General features: G+C 43.2%; 1 protein-coding gene across 1 annotated transcript; it reads left to right on the top strand.

Moving 5' to 3' along the window:
- Window positions 1-598: 598 nt before the first annotated feature.
- Window positions 599-8,726, top strand: utp15 (UTP15 small subunit processome component). The gene is made up of 13 exons (XM_048257182.1): window positions 599-871; window positions 1,038-1,130; window positions 1,243-1,335; window positions 1,885-2,069; window positions 2,635-2,813; window positions 4,826-4,951; window positions 5,216-5,351; window positions 6,700-6,781; window positions 6,979-7,131; window positions 7,454-7,558; window positions 7,781-7,914; window positions 8,014-8,072; window positions 8,218-8,726. The coding sequence occupies exons 2-13, from the start codon at window positions 1,041-1,043 to the stop codon at window positions 8,460-8,462; spliced, it is 1,587 nt and encodes a 528-aa protein (XP_048113139.1). The 5' UTR covers window positions 599-871; window positions 1,038-1,040; the 3' UTR covers window positions 8,463-8,726.
- The last annotated feature ends 12,369 nt before the right edge of the window (window positions 8,727-21,095 follow it).

Below are 21,095 nucleotides of genomic sequence, written 5' to 3'. Positions count from 1 at the left end.
ACCACGGCTGGGGCCATATTATTACATTTATATTGAGTTTTTTGGAAAATGTCTAAATGCCATATGTTTTAATCTGTTTAAGTTAGGGTACCCAATTTATTTGAACTGTATTTAACCTGTAAGAGGTTTATGTTTGAAGGAAATTTGATGATTTCTGATATTTGACAAATATCTAACAAAATTATAATTTTTGAATGATTTTAAATTGTTAGAAAAATACTTAGGGTTTTAAAATCATCAGTTAACCTCTGTAAATATGTATTTGATAGAAAAGAACAGTTTTTTCCTAAAATGACACTGTTTTTACCGGAAATGTCCCCATTGCATAGCAAAAAGTGTGTAAAAAATGTGCCATTTTGGAATGCGGCGGCCATATTGGATTTTTGGACAAAATTCAACATGCCCCAAGTTTTAATCTGTTCCAATAGGGGTTCTAACCAGGAATCCATGGAGAAAACTTTGTCCAAAAACTAGGCCTAATGTTTCCAGCAGATGACCTGTCTACAAGACTCCATGACGTTCGTGGTATTACACACTCCTGTACAGTTGGTGGCGGTACTTCAAAAAAGTAATCTGCCAAGAAACAGAAGAAGAAGAAGCGGAAGTCATCATCGGAAAAATGGCCGCGCCGTGTCATGCATTGTAGCAACGTGATTTTACCAATTCCACATTTTTTAGGCCTTTAAACTAAACATTACGGTCAATGTAATGTAGGAATTACTGTGATCTATGAAATGCGAATCGGATGATTTTCCTCCGCGGAAAGCTCTAGCAAATTGTATTTTGGTGCCAATTTAGCCGACACTTTCTTCGGAAGCACGGTGAATTACCCAGCCTGTGTCAGTTCTAGCCCCATACCTCATTGCAGAAGGTAAGAAAGCGCATGCATTGCAATATCTCTTAAAAAGCTGTGGTGATAAGTAGCTACGTGATTGGGATCAGTATTTCACTTAACGTTGTGCTGGGCCATCTTTATTATAATCGTCTCTCTCCTGTATCTATCTGTGTCTGCTTGTTTATGTGCATTGACGGATCAGGCAATGGCGTCTTTCAAACCCACGAAAATCCCAGTGGTCCAGCAGCTTGGAGAGAAAGTCACAGAGGATACTCGCTATTGGAAGAGTTTCAAAGTGAGAAAACGTTACAGAACTTGGACTTGCGGCTTGGCCTTTCTCTATTTGTGTTTGTATGTGTGTCTCTGCGCCTGTCTGTTTCAAGTCGCTGTTCTGTTTTCCCCTTCAGACCACAGTGCAGGTGAAGGAATTTGGTGCCATCTCAAAGATTGACTTCTCTCCTCTGCCACCTCACAACTATGCAGTTACTGCTTCAACCAGAGTAAGCACTCTCTCGTTCTGTCCTTCATGGTCATTCACTCTTTCCCCTTTTTTGCCACAGACATACATCTAACTTTTGTAGAATTATGAGACTTTGAGATGGGTGAAGGTGAAGATGAGACTAGACTAAGGTATGATTAGCTTTATGTATACTGTGGGTTTGGCCCAAAGTATAAACAGGGGTGTTGATGAATGATGACTATATGAGTCCACAGTACTGATCTTGAGACAGCAGGGCTTTTAAGGATTAGGGAATGTAGGCACCGCTGTGTCCAGAGAAAACTATTACAGGGCAGATGACAAAATGGACAAGCAACAATAATATTATTACTTAGAGTTAAGCAGACTATGTACTAATTCTAGCAACTCATGTTTGATCATGTTGTATCAGTTAGACATGCTCTTGAGCATACACTGATGAGAGAGAGAGGATGATACAAATGCTAATGTCCTTACACACCCATGCAGTTGCTGATTAGACGTGTGTGTGTGTGTGTGTGTGTGTGTGTGTGTGTGTGTGTGTGTGTGTGTGTGTGTGCGCATGCTGCAGGTTCAGATATATGGGCCCCACTCCCAGGAGCCCCAGCGGAGTTTCACTCGCTTCAAAAGCACAGCGTATGGCGGTTGTTTCCGTGGCGATGGGCAACTGCTGGTCACTGGTAGCGAGGAGGGTCTGATCCGTTTGTTTGATGTAAGCGGGCGTGTGGCCCTCCGCCAGTACTCTGGACACAACAAGTAAGTGTGGGTGTGTGTGTGTGTGTGGGTGTGTGTGTGTGTGTGTGTGTGTGTGTGTGTGTGGGGGGTGTGTGTGTGGGGGGGTGTGTGTGTGGGGGGGTGTGTGTGATGTGTGTGTGGGTGTGTGTGTGGGTGTGTGTGTGTGAGTGTGTGTGTGGGTATGTGTGTGGGTGTGTGTGTGTGTGTGGGTATGTGTGTGAGTGTGTGTGGGTATGTGTGTGGGTGAGTGTGTGTGGGTATGTGTGTGGGTGAGTGTGTGGGGTATGTGTGTGAGTGTGTGTGTGTGTGTGTGTGGGGTGTGTGTGTGGTGGGTATGTGTGTGTGTGTGTGGTGTGTGTGTGTGTGTGTGTGTGTGTGTGTGTGAGTGTGTGTGTGTGTGTGTGAGTGAGTGTGGGTGTGTGTGTGAGTGTGTGTGTGGGTATGTGTGTGTGTGTGTGTGTGTGTGTGTGTGTGTGTGTGTGTGTGTGTGTGTGTGGGTGTGTGTGTGAGTAATGGTATTTTGGTGAACTTTCTTGAAATTTCTCGTGTCTACGGAGTATTTTTAACCCTCCCGCCTCTTCTTCAGGGCAGTGAGGGTGACATCATTTCTGTCGGATGGCTTCCGCGTCACATCGGGCTCTGATGACCTCACGTGCCGCGTGTGGGATGTGGCAACGGCGCAGGAACTTCTCTGCTTCAGTGAGCATACAGACTACATCCGTGCTCTCGCTACCAGCGTCCGCAACCCTGATCTCATCATCACCGGTACGCCAACACCACCACCACCACCTTTATAATAATCATTATGATGCTAATGCCAGTCATTTTCATTTTCATCATCATCATCATGATGATAATAATCTTAATCATCATCATAATCTCAATCACCATTTGTCAACATTCACCCTTAGCCACTATTTCAATTTTCATCTGATCTCAGTTTTCATAATGAGTCATTCAAAGGTGGAATGCTATGTTGTATTTCCAAAGAAATTAGGTTTTTAAGAAATTAGGAATTTTATTAGGTTTTATTAGGTTTTTCCCGCCCACACACACATCTTCACTGTCATCACTCACATACATTACATACAGTACTCTGCTTGCAATAGTAAGTCCCTGCCCCCCCCCCCCCCTACATACACAGCACATTATTTCATCAGGAAGCTTCTCCAACACACATCCCCAACATACTTACAGCACACTGCCCCCCCCCCACAGCACATTGTCTCATGAGGAAGCTTCCAACACACATATTGCACACTGCCCTCTCCCCCACATACACAGCACACTATCCCATCTCCCCTGTCATCCCCCCAACACACACACCAAGACCCCTGGCAGTTGGGTTAGCCCCTTGAGCCGTGGATCTGCCCAAGGTTTCTTCCTTGGTAAGGGAGTTTTCCTTGCCCCTGTTGCTCTTGGGTGCTCCTTGTTGGTGCCCCCACCCAATCCCAATCCTCCCCCACCTTTTTTATGCAGCCCATGCCACTTAATCTACTAAACCCCTCTTCTACTGCACTTTTTACCCCCCATTAATGCACAAATAGGCTGACACCAGACATAATTTCACTGCATTTCTTACTTCCAGTAACTATATGCATGTGACAATAAACTTCCTTGTATCCTTGTACCTGAGGGGGGTGCTAAAATCTATTTTTTTTATTGTAAATGTTTATTTTGGTCTTCCCAAAACACCTGTAACTACATGCATTTATTCTGTGAATGGGACTTGGTACAATATTGGTACTTTACACCAGTGATTTTCAACCACTGTTCCTGGTGTGCCCGGAGAAATCATCAGGTGTGCCATGGGAAATTGTCCAAGTGCACATCACGTGAACAACATATGCACCGTAACAATCCAACGGATTAGCAACGGTCTTTTCGTGGAGACTAGGCTACGCTCAGAGCAGCTGCAGAACAACAGCGAGGAGATGACTATAGCTGGGGCTGGGGAACGTGAGTCTGGGCGTGTGCAGCATAGACATGGTGTCTATGTCTATTATGGTGTGCAGGCCCGAACTGCACTGTATGACCACTGAGCATAGATAAACAGTAAAATGTAGCTGGGACGGTAGAGGTGTTAGAAACCCATGAATGAAAATAGCCTATTTATTTCAGGTAGCCTATTTTTGCACCAAAAATATGTGAAAACCATGAAAGTTTAAAATGTAAAAAAAAAAAACCTCATGTTCCCAGCGCCCACCTAGGTAGTATGAACGCCCCCCAGGGGGCGGTACCGCCCCTGTTGAGAAACCCTACTATAGGGTTAGCTATAGGACTTTTATGGTCCTACTAGCTACCCCACATACCATTTCAGTTGCATGAAAATGACACAAAAATGCCAACAAACCTTGTTTTATCCTTATTATTGTTGTGTTTTTTTTTTTTTTAAACTAGGGACTTATATTAAAACCAATGAGACTGTGGTACAAACTTTTAATGATATAATTTTACTGAGAACATGTTTGTCTTCCATTCTACAAAGTTTGGTCAGGCTAGGAATAATACTTTTTAAGATATTAATGTCCAAACATGGCCTCCAAGATAAGGCCATTTAGGTAGTGTAAACAATCAAGGGCAAAAAGACTATGAAAACATGAATGAAAATTCCGAAATGAAAATGGAATGACTCTAATTTCACTTCCCTGTGGGAACTGTTGTTACCGTTCTCTTTTTTTGTTTCGATGAATGATGCAGTATTCTGGTGAAGCTGGTTTTTGTTAAGGTTGATGTCTGTAAGGTTGATGTGGTTTTGATGTTTCTTTGGTCTGTAGGCGCCTATGACCACACAGTGCGTGTGTATGATGCCCGGCAGGAGAAGTGTGTGATGAGCATGGATCACGGACAGCCTGTGGAGAGTGTGTTACTCTACCCCTCGGATGGGCTCCTCGTGTCCACAGGTGTGTGTGTGTGTCTGTCAGTCAGTCAACCTGTCAGTCAGTCTACCTGTGTCCACTGGTGTGTCTAAGTTTGTGTGTGTCAGACTAGCTATCAGATGCATTGTTTGTGTTCACTAGTGGTTGTGTATATTTATCAGCTTGTTATGTCCACTGGTTCATTTTATTTATGTTTGTGTATGAATATGGGCATTGCTCAAAAGCTTAAAATCCTTGATTTTGTGTGTGTGTGTGTCTGTCTGTGTGTTTGTGTGTGCGCATGGGCAGGTGGGCGTTATGTGAAGGTTTGGGACATGCTTAAAGGTGGACAACAGCTTGTGTCTCTGAAGAACCATCACAAGACAGTCACATGTGTTTGTATGAGTGCGCAGTCCAACCGCCTACTCACAGGATCACTTGACAGGTAGGTGTGTGTGTGTGTGTCAGGGTTTCAGTTGTCTGGTAGTTGCCGGACATTGGCCGGAAAAAAAAAGAAAAATGTCGGACAAAATTAAATCTCTCCTAAATCTCTTCTAAAAATCTCGTCCCCTAACACAATCTAAATTTGAGGATAAGCCTAAAATGTAGACCTATACTAAAGCAAGAATACACCGTCCCTTAGCTATGTTTTAAAGGAACAGGCTCTACCGTGACAGTTATTAAACAACACGCATATGCTGCATTTTAAATAAAGCGTACGCCTAAAATGTCTGTTATAAACAATGAACGAATGAGTGAGAAGGTCCAAACATGGCCAGGCCCAGGCAGACTAGCCTTAAAAGCTTTTTTCAGAGGCTAGACGTGACAGATGATGGTGAATCGGTAACGCCTGAAGCCTCAGATGTCCAGTCAGCTCCACCACCACCAGAGAAAAAGCCGAAGTGTCTGGCTTATTGGTCAGAATCAGTGACGTTGGAAGTGGAGGTGCGGGGGGGTGCGGCCGTACCAAGACACTTGTCATTTTCCATGTAAACAGACCCATGGCTACAGTGAACATGCAACTGTGTTCTGTTCCCGAAGCATGCTTTCTCTGTCTATGATCTGCAGAGTTAGGGGCTCCTCAACGAGGATATTTGCTGGTCCACGGATAATTTGCAGCACAACATGGTATCATGGAACCGCGGACCAAAAGAAAAAGAAACTAAACATTTTCCAGATTAGGAAATATTTCTTAATTTAGTGTTATCAAATAAAGAGGCATAGCATTAGGGGTAGTGGTGTGAGCGCTCATTCAATGTGTGTGCACATCTGCACAAGTGAAACTGTTGAACCACTGGAGATAGCGTGGGTAGAAGCAACAAACAACGTAAATAAAACAACAAACAAAGTGGATTCTTGCTGTCCATGAAAACGGCATAGAGACTTGCTAGTCTACACAATATGGAAATAACAGATCTTTAAATTGACACTAGTTAAGCATGTTTAAGTCAGGCTAATAAACATATTCTATATGGCCTGATTATGTCATTCTTTAAGCTAGATAGCCCTCCTCCAGTTTTCCTCAACTTGACTAATTAAGAAGAGATAATAGGATATTTGACCGCCCTATCAAAATGTCCGAGAAACAAAACCTCTGCCGGTCACTTTGACCGGCACTATTTTTTTCAAGCCGAAACGCTGGTGTGTGCGGATGTGTGTGTGTGTGTGCGTGCGTGGAAATGGTAATTAATGCTCTTTCCATCAAAAATCAGTAACATCAGAAAATGTTTCGGATACTGCTGCTGTGTTTGAATATCTGTTTGAATTTTGGGTCTTTTTATGATGACTTGTAGGCATGTGAAGGTGTACAACTCCTCCTATAAGGTGGTCCACAGCTTTGAATATGCTGCTTCAATTCTCAGTATGGCCATTTCAGTAAGTGTATACATTTGTACACATTTATATACAAAGAAATTCATCTATATGCAGAAACTCTAAGACTCGGAGTAACAACGCACAAATTTGTAGTACCTACACTTTAAGGAAGAAAAACGGTCATAAAATGTTCATGTATTGTTTACCAGCAAACTAATTTCATTTGTACATGCTCGTGTGTGTGTGTGCTGTGGCAGCCAGATGATGGTGTCCTGGCTGTGGGGATGACCAATGGAGTCCTTAGTGTGCGCCACAGGAAGCCGTCAGAGGAGAAACAGGAAGCGGACAGGAAGAGGCGGGGCCCAGCTTACCGAGTGTTTGTCAAAGGCCGAAATTACATCCCCAAACAGGTAGTGTTCTCATGGTAACAGTGTGTATGACAATGGAATGCTTTTTATAACAAATGTGAAGACCTTGTACATTCATTTTTAAAAGTGTAATATGAATTAAACAAAAAGATTGCATAGAGATCATTGCCTTTTTTTAATTTAATTTTTGTAGAATTAGAATTACCGGTATACAATAGTATTTCTTACCACCGAAAACTCAATATTGTATAGCGTGTGTGATTGTTTGTGCACCCTATGTGGTTGTCTCGTTCATCTGATGTTCAGAACGAAATGAACTGATGCCACATATGACCTTTAACCCCCCCCCCCCTCTCTGTCTCAGGATGACTTCCTGGTGAAGAAGTCTGCTGCCCTGCAGCATCTCAGCAAACATGACAAAAACCTCAAGAGCTTCGCTGTGTCCAAAGCACTCAACTCTGCACTGGAGGTGTGTGTGTGTGTGTGTGTGTGTGTGTGTGTGTGTGTGGTAGATGTGTATATAATCCTTTGGCCACGTTTAATTTACTTAATGTGTGTGACTCCACTAAAAAAGTGTTTTTTGTTTAATATTGTGTTATTTGTATAATAATTGTATGGTTCTTATACATTTTCAGTCAAACTCATACTAGGTGTGTGTGTGTGTGTGTGTGTGTGTGTGTGTGTGTGACAGCTGTCGTTACGCAAAAACAAGCCCGAGGTGTGTGTAGGTGTGCTGCTGGAACTAGAGCGGAGAGGAACCCTGCAGAACGCTTTGTCAGGCCGAGATGAGCAGAGCCTCGTTTCCCTGCAAAAGTTTCTGCTCAGGTACGTGGACTACACACACATACACACACACACACACACACACACACACACAGCCTGAAGGAAATGCTTCTCATACTCCTCTGTCTCCTCTGTCATCAGGTTCATCACTGATCCACAGTTTTCTCCCATTCTGCTCAAAGTGGCTGACATGCTCATAGGTGAGTGTGTGTCAGAATCTTGTTTGGAACAGCTGTAGTTGTTGTTTTAATAATAGTAATTTTGTTTCAATTGCGGTGACTTTACTGCGTTCCTTTTAGAGAAGGGTGTAACAGGTGTGTGTGTTTCTCTACCTTCGTTCCTCAGACATCTACCAGTCGGTGGTGTGTGAGTCTGCGGTGGTGGAGCGCTATTTCCAGGAGCTGCTGGACTGTGTGTCGCGGGAGGTTGACTACGAGCGGGACCTGATGCAGGTGCTGGGGATGCTGGACACTCTCTTCGCCTCCTCGACGCCACGCTCCAGAGCCACAACCTCCATCAGCCCTGTCTCGCTCATGGCCACACCCGTAACCACACCGCAAGGGACAGAGCCCCAAATGCAGCCCGCATGACGGACCATGATCCTCTCTGCCCTGGTCATGTGACCACACTGTGGACTTTGAGTGAGAGAGAGAGGCAGGGAGAGTGTGATGCCATGGCAACTGAGGAAATCTGAGAAGGGTGGAGTCAAGAGGATTGGCTTTGCTATTGTATGGTCATGCTGCCCTATAATGCCTACAATTGTACATGTGTATGTATATGTGTACATGCAGACGTTTGTGTGTGTGTGCGTGTACATGGTTAGTTTTTCTAAAAATAAATCCAGTTCTTTCTCATCTCTTGTGCCCACTTTCATTTCCTCTTTACTGGAGTTGTATCCCAGGAGCGTCAACATAAACAGGGCAACAGTAGTGATGGCTGCTGAGTTGCATAGACCAGAATACCCCGATCTGGCAGGGCCCCTGGAGATCTTTAAGAAGTTTTCACATAACGTAAATTTAGTTTTTAGTTTATTTTATTATACCTGCAGTTCCCACAACAATGATCATTGCTGTAATTGGTAATTACATAAATTAAGTTATGTCATTGGACTGCATTCAGCACTTTTTCTCCAACATTTAGGCCATGTCGAAGGAAGAAGTGCTGTGGGGTTCACATACAACAAGTCAACACCACTCACAGTAATGGTGTTATTATGACCGCCGCGCAGCGAAGCGGTGGTCATATAGTTTTAGTCAGATTTTTTTCTTTTTCGCATGTCCAAATTTCCGTCAAGGATTCCCGGGACACTGTAAGACCGGGGTACACGAAACTTGGTGGGCATGTAACCCCTTTTTTTTGTATGTTGATCTCAAGGGGCTATGTCAACCCATTCCATAACCACTCATTTCATGTATAAGCCACCTAGTTAAAAATTAAAAAGCAAAAAAATTAGGTGTTTTCATCACAATATCTCTGGCTGACATGGTCAAAACTGCACGAAATTGAAAGTGTAGGATCATTATGACACCCTACGAATGCATGCCAAGTTTTGTGAACTTTCGCTCATGGGGGCCTTACAATAAAATAATTTATGTGTACATTTAGTGACCGTACACCAACAAGGATTCCCGGGACACTGAAAGACCGGGGTACACGAAACTTGGTGGGCATGTAACCCCACATGGATAGCATGGAACCATCGTTTTTCTATTTGATCTGTAGCCCCTCCGCTGGACTGGACCCCCCGAAAGGAGGGTAGGGCAGCCACAGTTTTCTGTGAATATCTCGAGAACCGTGAGGGTTTAGGAGGACCTTTTTTTTTTGTATGTTGATCTCAAGGGCTATGTCAACCCATTCCATAACCACTCATTTCATGTATAGCCACCTAGTTAAAAATTAAAAAGCAAAAAAAATTAGGTGTTTTCATCACAATATCTCTGGCTGACATGGTCAAAACTGCACAAAATTGAAAGTGTAGGATCATTATGACACCCCTCCGAATGCATGCCAAGTTTTGTGAACTTTCGCTCATGGGGGCCTTACAATAAAATAATTTATGTGTACATTTAGTGACCGACACCAACAAGGATTCCCGACACTGAAAGACCGGGGTACACGAAACTTGGTGGGCATGTAACCCCACATGGATAGCATGGAACCATCGCTTTTCTTTTGATCTGTAGCCCCCTGCTGGACTGGACCCCGAAGGAGGGTATATCTCGAGAACCGTGGGGTTTAGGAGGACCTTTTTTTTTTTTGTATGTTGATCTCAAGGGGCTATGTCAACCCATTCCATAACCACTCATTTCATGTATAACGCCACCTAGTTAAAAATTAAAAAGCAAAAAATTAGGTGTTTTCATCACAATATCTCTGGCTGACATGGTCAAAACTGCACAAAATTGAAAGTGTAGGATCATTATGACACCCTCCGAATGCATGCCAAGTTTTGTGAACTTTCGTTCATGGGGGGCCTTACAATAAAATAATTTATGTGTACATTTAGTGACCGTACACCAACAAGGATTCCCCGGACACTGAAAGACCGGGGTACCTAAACTTGGTGGGCATGTAACCCCACATGGATAGCATGGAACCATCGTTTTTCGTTTTGATCTGTAGCCCCCCTGCTGGACTGGACCCCCCGAAAGGAGGGTAGGGCAGACAGTTTTCTGTGAATATCTTGAGAACCGTAGGGCCTAGGATGACCAATTTTTTCTGTATGTTTGCCTCCAGGGGTCATCTTAACCCATTCCATGTGCACACATGTGCATAAACAGATACACACGCACACACATACATTCACAGTAATCATACGTATGATACATACTCACACAGTAGACATATGTACACATGCATGCACATGCACAAACACAGGCACATACGCAGGCACGCACATAAACATAAACATGTACACGCACACATGCACACAAGAATTTCTCAGATTTATGAACAGGCAAGATGGGGGTGGGGTTGTATAAAATTAATTCTACATGTGAAATCTATGAACTAATCATGTTTTGGTACTTGATACCAGTGAGAATTGAGTGTGGATAATGCAATTTAGTGAGACAGTTAGAATCATATAGGCCTTTCAGCGTGACTTATTTTTGTGGAAAAATGTGCTGGACTGGGCGGCGGTCATATTTTGTATCGCTCTGTGGTACATCTAGTTTAACCTTTTAGAGATCTTAAAAAGGTCTTGAAATTTGTTAAATTTGCTCTTTCAAAATGTGCAGACACCCTGTCTGCAGTGTTTCCCAACAGCGTTGAGCAAGTGCTATGGTTAAAAGATGAAGACTAGCATTTCAACACTCCACAACTGCTGTGGTGGTTCCCCAATAACGGTTCTGGAGTCTGATGACATCGGGGTCTAGATCACCCCGTTTCCTGCCAAGGGGTGTGTGCAAGGTATGCAGAGCCGGACAGTAACGGAGTACATTTACTTGAGTACAGTACTTGAGTACAATTTTGAGGGATCTGTACTTTACTCGAGTATCATTTTTGGGGAGTACTCATGACTTTACTCAAGTACATTTGAGAGGCAAATATTGTAGTCTTTACTCCACTACATTTCTCCCTAACCGTGAGTACCCGTTACTACTTCTAAAAAAAAAGGAAAAAAGAAATCTCAGAAACCCTTAATTTGTTGTTTCCCTCTCAAACGTGATTGGATTGTGCAGGCGCCACTGATTGGGACAGCCTATTAGCAATCACCTTTAGCTTGTAACGATTCTGTAGCTGATTGAAAGTTATGTTTTATTTTCCAAGTAGTTAATTATTATTTTTTTAAAGGGGGGTGCCAGGTAGCATAAGCTACCAACTTTCCAACACAAAATATTACAGGAGCACACAGTGAAAGTGTCACAGTTATAACATTAACCCATGAGCCCCTTCAGTCAACAGTGAAATCAGAATCAAATTAAATAAAATTGTCTGGCCCTCACCAGAAGCACCACAAGATCCACATTCTCATAAACATCAAAAATCACCATGAATTCATACACTCTACAGTTGAAAAAGCACATCAATGACAGGTAACAGGAAAACCCCAATGTTCAAATGTCCTTTTGAGTTTTGGCCCATTTAGTACTCCGTAGTTCAACAAAACAATGCCATAGTTTGTGAGTTCATCGGCAGTAAATATAACAAAACACTTAGTCAGACGTCACTTTTTTTTAGTTCAGTTTTGGAAACGGGGATGATTGTTCTTTCAAAAAGGATGGTCAAAAAAATATTTTTCGGAGTATTTCGGAGTAACGGGAAAAACGTGGGCATTAGTCAGTGTTTGTGAAACGAACAGTTCCTCTGGCAAACGATCAGTGTAGGTGCGATGTGTGCATTGGTGTGTGCATAGCGGGGCTTTGGAAACACTGCTCCAGCGGTAATGTCACCGCTGGAGTTACCTTCGGATATGCCAGCCTCTCTGTATGTGGCTGGTTGTGTACTACAGCCCCAGGAAAAGGTGCGCAGGCCGCTCTGTTGGCAACCGGACTCAGGCAAGAAGGGAGCGGTCCTCAGAGGAGTGAACGTCGCAGCTCCGCGGTAAGTTTAAATTCCAGATCTTCCGTCAGCGAGGGAATCTCCACTTAAAGCCGGCACGGACTTGACAGCGTAGGCTCACGAAGAGACGTGTTTTTAGCAGTTACTATGCTTTAATTTGCTTTCTTTGTCGTAGTTGTGTGTATTGATTGCACTTTTCTAAGACTCAAAAGAAACGGATTATAGTGTTGCTGTAGGCTACGTTTACGTTATCGTTCTCACTCTCTCTCTCTCTCTCCATTGCCTGCGTCCAACTATCTTTTAACTCTGCGGTGGCACTGACTTAATTACAATAACCGCCCCCACCTGGACTGATGATTGCAATTGTTAATTGGTAACTCGCAGCTGAGCACAGGAGAGACGGGGGCCGTCACACCCCTCCCCCCTTGGGAAAAGCTGACCATTACGATGGAAGCTTAACATCCTGCAGATCTTCATCACCAAAGTCTAGGAAGTCCTCATCATCACTTTCTCCAGCAGAGTTCCAAGACCCTCTGACGCTGCAGCTCATGATACTCCTTAGCAGTGAGGAAACAGGGCTTCAGTTGAGAGACATGGACAACGCGCATGTCCTCACCGGTGGCCTCGTTGACAACCTGATAATTCAAGGGTCCCGTTTGCTTCACCACACGATATGGCCCTTGCCATTTAGGAGCCAGCTTGGCACTAAAAGACTTCTCTGCTTTGGAGTATGGATGAGTACGCCGCCAGACCCGATCATCCACCTCAAAGTCCAGATCTCTTCGCCGTATATCATAATTCCGCTTCTGGCGAAGTTTGGCCTTGTTCAAGTTCTTGGAGACCAGCTCCTGAAGTTCATTGATCTTTGCACATTTTTCATAGCTTGGATGAGATGGATGAATGTCCCTAGGTTGCAACGCACTGTGTAAGGGGCCCTGTAACACACGGTTGAGATTCAGCTCAGCCGGAGTGACACCAGTAGACTCCTGGACAGCAGAGTTAATTGCAAACCGGAATTTAGGTAGGTAGACATCCCATCTTTTATGATTTAGACCAACATAGGAGGCAATCCCTCTCCGTCAAATTGGTTTGCGGGGGATATGCAGACGTAAACCTTTGATGGACACTCCAGCCTTTACAGGTCTCCTTCATGACGGTGGCTACAAACTGCGAGCTCTGATCTGATAAGAGGTACTCAGGTCAGTATTTCATTCACCAGGGTCTTGCTGATTGTTTCACTGGTGGCTTGGCGCAAGGGGAAGAGCTCAACCCATCTGGAGAAATAGTCCACAAAAACAAGGAGATATTCATTCAGTCTGGAACTTCTGGGAAGTGGTCCCATGATGTCGACCCCGAGCATCTCCCACGGTCTGGAGGTGACAGTTTGTTGGAGCTTTCCACCAGCCTTCCGACCCTCTGGCTTGTACATCTGACAGGTCTGACAATTCTGTAGGTAAGTCTTAACATCCCGACATCATGTTTGGCCAGTACACCACAGAATGTAGACGGCGGTAGGTCTTGAATCTGCCTAGATGACCAGCTAAGGGATCATCATGGTAAGCCTGCAGTAACTGTGGCCGGAGCGATGCTGGCACATAGGCCTGATACAAAGTACGATGAGGCAGCTCAAGGACTCTGTAGACCTTATCTTCCAGGATGGTCATTTTTGTGACGGCATTGGTAGATTTCTCCCCATCCTCCAAGATAGATTCATAAAGAGCAAGAACCTCTGGATCGTCCTGTTGGGCTTTCCACAGCATCTCATCTGACACAGGAAACTCCATTATCTCTAACTGGGGCGTCTGGGCTCTATTCTGGACTGTGGCACAGGTAGCCTGTAGTCCCTCACCCTCTAGAGGAGCCCAGGATAATGCGTCAGGAACAGAGTTATATTTGCCCTTTCGATACTCCACTGTGAAAGAGAACTCTTGCAATCGTAGAGCCCAGCGGATGAGTCTTGAGCTTGGTTTACTAGTCTGAAAGACCCAGACCAAGGAGGCATGGTCGGTGACCACAGTAAAGTGACGACCCTCCAGGTAGTATCGCCAACGCTCCAAGGCCCAAACCACGGCAAGACATTCCAGTTCGGTTGCAGAGTAGTTCCTTTCAGCGGAGTTAAGGGAACGGCTTGCAAAAGCCAGCACTTCTTCCTTCCCAAGTCCTGTTCTCTGGGTAAGCACTGCGCCCAAGCCCACCTCACTTGCATCAGTATAGACTATAAACGGGTAATTGAAGTTAGGATGGCCCAATACAGGTGCTGCTTGAGCTCCTCAAAAGCCTGCTGACACTCCTGGGTCCACCGAAACTTGACCCCTTTTCGCTTCAATGCATTGAGTGGCACAGCAATCTGGGAGAAATTGGGGACGAACCGGTGATACCACCCTGCCATCCCGACAAATCTCTGAAGAGACTTAAGAGTGGCAGGAACTCTTGCACAGCTTTGATCTTTTCCGGATCTGCCTGGATTCCTTCAGCTGATACAAGGTCATTAAACGTTGGAAGGAGGCTGGAGCATTCCGCAGTCCTTGTATGCCACTACGAGATAAGAAGTCAAGGCCTAAAACCATGGGGAAAGCAAGAGACTGAGCAGGTAAGACAACACAAGGCAAAACACATGAATAGCCGGAGACACCGAGGGTAAGTTCAATCCAGCCTAATGGTTGCTTTGCAGATCCATCTGCCAAGACGCTGTCGGGGAACCTTCAATGAACCGTGAGTGAAGAGCATTGGTTCAGAGACGGAGCAGCAGAGATCACTGTTGTCCAAGTCAGCATGCGTGACCAGAGAGAACTGCGGGTCTGATGACGGTCCGGGTTGATGGAGGTGTACTGGAGGCTTCCCTGGTTTGTAGATTTTTTGGGTAGGGTGCTTTGAGCAGTTGCCTGGAGGATGGCCAACCTCTTTGCATTTCCAGCAGAACACCATAGGCTCCTTTGATAGTGGTGCTTCTTGTCTCACATTTTCTGATTTAGGGGTTGACTTAAATGCAGGCTTTTGACGATGTTCAAACTTCTCCAGCTGCTGTCCAAGTCGTACAAGGGCACCTACTGTGCTGACTCTTCCTCTCAACTGGCTAGCCGTGTGGGGGTGGATGTTCTTTAGAATCAGCTTAATGACTTCTTCTTCCCCAATGCCAGCCTTCCACTTGCGGCAGAGAGCATGATGACTGTACACAAAGTCCCGGATTGACTCACGCTCACCTTGGAGTCGGGTTCGCACTCGATCTTCCAACTCCTCCTGATAATCCTCTGCCAAGAAAGCATTCATACACTCTACAGTTGAAACAGCACATCAGTGACAGATAACAGGAAAATCTCAATGTTCAAATGTCCTTTTGATTTTTGGCCCATTTAGTACTCCGTAGTTCAACAAAACAATGCCATAGCAGAGAATGTCTAATAAGGGGAGAACTGCCACTCTCGGAAAACATGAGGGCGCTCGTCCACGAGTGCAGAATGCATGGAGGTCTATGGAGCTGTACCCCTTAAAATCCACTTTTCTCAATGTTGACAGAGCTATGGAACGAAAGAGAACGTTATATGGCGACAGAAATCAACAATCAAACAAGCCACTTTGATTTTTTGCTGTTTTCATTAATACAAAAGATGGGTGACCCCCGCCCTCCTAGACAAAAAAAAGTTAGGTGACCCTCCCCTCAACAAAGAATAAAAAGACATGACCCTCCCCTATTTTCCTCTGGTGGCCCCGTTTATAAATAACGAACGGTCCCTAAGAGGCCTAAGCAAAATAGGCTACAAGGCTGTCTGTGCGTCATAAAAGACTGACCCCCCCTTACTCAACATAAAATAATAATGTTGCGATCTGTTCACGCTCTGAAGTGAACACGCCCAGTCAAAACCTTCCACATGAAATTGTGAAAACATTGTTGTACATGTCATAACAGACGGGAGGCATAGGCTACGGTTTATATTAAGGCCGCTTTACACATAATGTTAGTTCCATTGATTAAAAACTGTAACAATAATAGTACATCGGGTGGCATAGCAGGCTATCTGTTCAAGTCATAGGTGACACCCAAAATGAATGACCTCCCCTGACAAGAGTTTGCGATAGTAAGAAATTGTCTACATTGATGCATGGAAAGAACACAGCCTCGAGAAGTTCGCACATAGAGCTCACAATAGCATATCCAAAAAAAAGTTAAACGGATTGGGCAACATCATCAGCTGTCTCGATTGTGTCACTATAATCCAACTTTTAGACCCGCCCCCCCAGACGTGTTCTTTTTTTTAGCAACTGCCCCAGGCCAATGAGACAAGCGTGTAGCTACAACATAAACAAAGCGAAACTCATGGCTGACGTATCTTCTTGAGCGATCTCTGATTGAGACACAGAAAGTTCTCAAGAACACTATTAGGTCTTTAAACATTTACCATCACACACATTCATTCATCGGACCTAATATTTGTAGTTGCCTTAAAAAAAGGAAAATAAAAGGTGATAGACACCCCCTCCTATTTTTTTTTCTCACCGGATCTGCATCGATCTCAAATATGATATCTCTAAAATCAAATTGACGGAAATCCGTCGTACGACGGAGAACTTTAGCGTAAGCTATGTGAGAATATTAGACTAAATCTACTGATCATTTGAAAAATTAAAACCTCCGTGAAAAAAAATCCAGACTTTGAGGTGAAATTCAATACTTTTTAAGGCCTTAATTTAGGAAAATGAAATGTAATACTTTTTAATACTTTTAAGACTCCGCGGGTACCCTGAAGTAAATGTTTTGCAACAGGCTGCTGAACGAGCAGTAAGTAGGCTAAACTATTTTCTAATTTAGGCAACATCTGTCATCATCTGTCATCAAACTCTCTAGCTACATCAAAGTTTTGTAATATATGCTACCATGATAACCATTTTGTGTCGTCAAATTAGGACCAACAAATTAAATAATATTTAACTCGGAGAAAATAAGTTTCATGTGTTCACTTCAAATCACTAGACAGCTCACTGCATAACTTCACCGAGACATAACACTAAGTTATGATAATTTTTGCACATGACTGACGTGTTTCTATTAACCCCCAAAACGGAATAAAGTGTTAGTGGGGACATGCCAGTTTGTTGTACATCAGTTAGGTTTTGGTATGTGCGGCAAAGATGAACCTACTTTGTTGTTTTGAGGCTTGCATATGCCCATGTTAAATTGTGATAGCACCAGTTAACATGGGCGTATATTTCTCACATATGTTAACCTGTGTTAACTTTGACGAACAGTTCAATACATAGAAATCTGTCATCGATTTCAGCGGCTCGTATAGTAGTGGTATAGACGATGTAGAAGCTAATCCAATCAACTTTTTTGTCCATGCGTGGTTTGAATCCCAGCTAGATCGATAGTTTTATTTTTGTCCATTCATTCAGTATGTATGATATTTGTGTGGATAATGCTTAAACAGACATGTATTAGACATACACTGGTGATGTTTCAGCGATATCTGTTATATTGTCTCACTTGTTTCTGAACATGTGAACCTGCACTAGTCGGAGGCAGAGCAGAACGCTTTTAAGAAGTAGGCAGGGTCTTGTTGAATATTCACTGATTTTATGCAAATATCACCAGTTAATCTGTTCACCATCTAAACTGGAACACCGTTCAGCAGCGCTTGTGGTTCAGCTGTGAGCACGCAATTAGCGGCAGTGACAGGCGGTGATGAGCGATGTTTACGTAGCCTAATGAAGTGACAGCTTAGTAAACACGCAGTAGGCCTATGGCAAAGCACGGCGTTTGCTGCATAGAAAAACTCAGTAGCCTATTAGTGCTTTCTTTGTAGCCCTATACATCCAGCCCTCATGTGAAAATCGGCCAATTCCGGTCACCAGCCGATCTATCGGTGCATCTCTAATTGTTAGCATTCAACATGAAATATGGGGTAAGGGACAGGAAGGGGTCTACAAAGAGACACATGGGGTGTGTGTAAGAGTAAAGGAAAGAGAGGGTGAGCAAAGGAGTGAGAGAAAAGGAGAGGATGGAGAGTGAGAGGGAGGGAGAAAGAGTGAAGGGAACAAAAATGGATAAAGTACAGTATGTCTGAGAAAGGGAGAGAGAAAGAGGATAGGAGTGAGGGATACAGTGAGTGCGATAGAGGGGAGGAAAGGAGGGAGAGAAAGTGTGTGTGGTGGTGGGGGGTATGAGGGGGGAAAGGGTGAGGAGAGGGAAAGGGGGGGAAGAAAGTGTGCAGGTAGTGTCTGTGACAGAAGGGGGAGAGAGAGAAGGGGAGAGGAAAGTGAGGGATGGTGAGAGAGAGGGGAGAGAAGGAAGGAGCAAGAGAAAGTGTATGACTGGGGGACGAGGAGATAAGAGTGAGAGCAAGACTACGTTTACACGAAGCAGGGTATTTTCCTAAACGAATATCTGGCCATCTACGTTTGCAAATAAAACTGCATTTACATGAGACCGTTTTTTTTTTTTTAAAAAAAAGTGTTTACACAAACCCGTGTACATACATGCTGTCATGAGCAAGCCAAACCACAGTGGCAGTCTAACGATAAGCTCAAGCTCACATTAACCAATCAGAATCCTGAAAAGTTGCCCGAGCCACCGAAAACGGAAGTGTACTCTCTTCTTCGGATAGCAGCGATAAAGCAAGTGTAACCCACCTTAAAGTTTGGTTACTAAGACCATAACCAAGTTTTAGAACAGTTTGAGTTCAATAAATATTTTAATATATAAATAGAATAAATATGAATAAATAGCAAGAAGCTGAGTTTACATGATTATATGTATTTCTTTTTTGGTCTGCTTGAAAGTGCAGGTATTCTAACATACTTTTATTGTGGTATAGTCATCTCCTAGGTGACGGGTTTGTTTTTTCACTCTCGAGACTCCACTTGAATGAAATTGATTAGACGTTACTGATAATCTGATACTAACGAATACTAACTTTATCTAACTTTTTCTAAATCTATTGATCGTATTGAATCATCTTACCTTTCCTTATACCTATTTTTCTACTGATTGTTGAAGACCTGTGTTGTTTGAACCTCGAACTCCGGTGAGTTAAAAGCGAGTGATTAGCACCGTTAGCTGATAGTGCATTCAAGTCAATAGGATGATTAGCATGCTAGAAAACTGAGCTAACTAATTAAAAACCAATCGGAGATGCTTTTACTTTATTGTTCTTTTAAGTGCTGCTATTGTAATAATATTGTCTTTAAGTATGTTTTTGAGTAATAGAGAAGTTGTTAATGAATATATTGAATTACATGATTTTAAATATATGATCGTTGGTAGTAACGAACTCCTAAGAGATAGGAGACGTTAATATTAGAGTGTTTAGAGGAGCGCGCACAGTAGTAGCCTGTGTCAGTGTTGCCAACTCTCGCGAGACAAATAAGCAACTCTCACCTCAAAAAGAAGCCCAAAAGAAGCCCAATGCCTAAAAGGTGCCCCAAAGTCGCTGTAACCTGCCACAGCCTAAACAGCATAGACTATTTGTATAATGAGTGAAACAATTACTTTTCCAAAGCCAAAACGTACTTTATTTTTCAAGTTTTACAAAACAGAAATCTAAAAATCATTGTACAAGACACACATTTGTGTGTGTGTGTGTGTGTGTGTGTGTGTGTGTATGTGGAGAGAGACAGAGAGAGAGAGAGAGGTATGTGTGTGGGGGGGGCAGAGAGAGACAGAGGTTTTTAAAGATAAAATATAAAAATAAAATATAAAAATAAAGCATATTTTAATAATAATAAAGAGAGAGGTTTTTATAAATAAAATAAATAACATATACAAATAAAATATAAAAATAAAGCAAAGCAATATTATAATAATATCAAAGCAATATTCTGCCACAAAATGTGTGCACAGCATGTGTGTGCCTGACAGCATGACGTGTGGGCCTGACAGCATGACACAGGGGTGGATGTCCCCCTATAAAAGCAGTCATTGATCAAATCATGGCATCACAGCTGACCACAAAACATATATTAAAACTTTTAGAGATCTATATATCTAGAGAGAGAGAGAGAGAGAGATGTTCCTGTCCGGTTTATTATGCCAAAAACAGTCAGCAACAAGCAGTTAAACATGGATGCAAATACCTTTAGAAGAAGGCCTTTAGATGAAGGCCTGGTTAGGTTACAAGTAATTCGTTTTGAAACTGAAAACATATGGATTGCCTAGAATATTAGCATAAAGATCAGGCATAGGCTACTTATATCAAATTATGCTTCATTAACAGCATCCATGTAAAGAATTATAAAAACTTTAACAGCATCCATCCACATGAGAATTAACAGAATATATCCAAAGAAATAAACAGCATCCATCCAAAGAATGATGAGAACCATGAGAATGCTTTAAATCTTGAACCAATGTTTGGGTGCACACAGCCATCTCTGGAACACTAGCCTGCTGCACAACTGTTCAAAGGATCCTTAATCCTGTCCTCTATCCATCTCTGACTGCAGTATACAATATGGCCTTAAAAGAAGAAGGCAAGGACAGTACTGAGTGATACACTCTAAAAATGCTGGGTTATTTTCTCAACCCAAACGCTGAGTTAAAACTGTTGGGTCATTGTGTGTCAGAGTGTACCCTAACATACAGGACCACTTATTTCTCAATCTCTTAAATATAGTTTAATATGGCCTAAATGCACCCGAAACAATGCCTCCATTTAGCCTACCTTAAAGAAGGAAATCACTTTCGCTTCATCTGCTTCACTTTCGTCCCCAGAGTCTGCTCTCCATCT

The sequence above is a fragment of the Alosa alosa genome, chromosome 11 (assembly GCF_017589495.1).
Source record: "Alosa alosa isolate M-15738 ecotype Scorff River chromosome 11, AALO_Geno_1.1, whole genome shotgun sequence".
Lineage (NCBI taxonomy): Eukaryota > Metazoa > Chordata > Actinopteri > Clupeiformes > Clupeidae > Alosa > Alosa alosa.
Note: the sequence above shows the minus strand (reverse complement) of the source record. Positions and strands in the feature narration are given on the sequence as shown.

Coding starts and splice junctions, on each gene's coding strand:
- utp15 (XM_048257182.1), top strand. CDS start 1,041: ATGGCGTCTTTCAAACCCACGAAAATCCCAGTGGTCCAGCAGCTTGGA. Junction 4,952..5,215: donor TGGGCTCCTCGTGTCCACAG/GTGTGTGTGTGT, acceptor GCGCATGGGCAG/GTGGGCGTTATGTGAAGGTT. Junction 7,915..8,013: donor CTGCAAAAGTTTCTGCTCAG/GTACGTGGACTA, acceptor CTCTGTCATCAG/GTTCATCACTGATCCACAGT.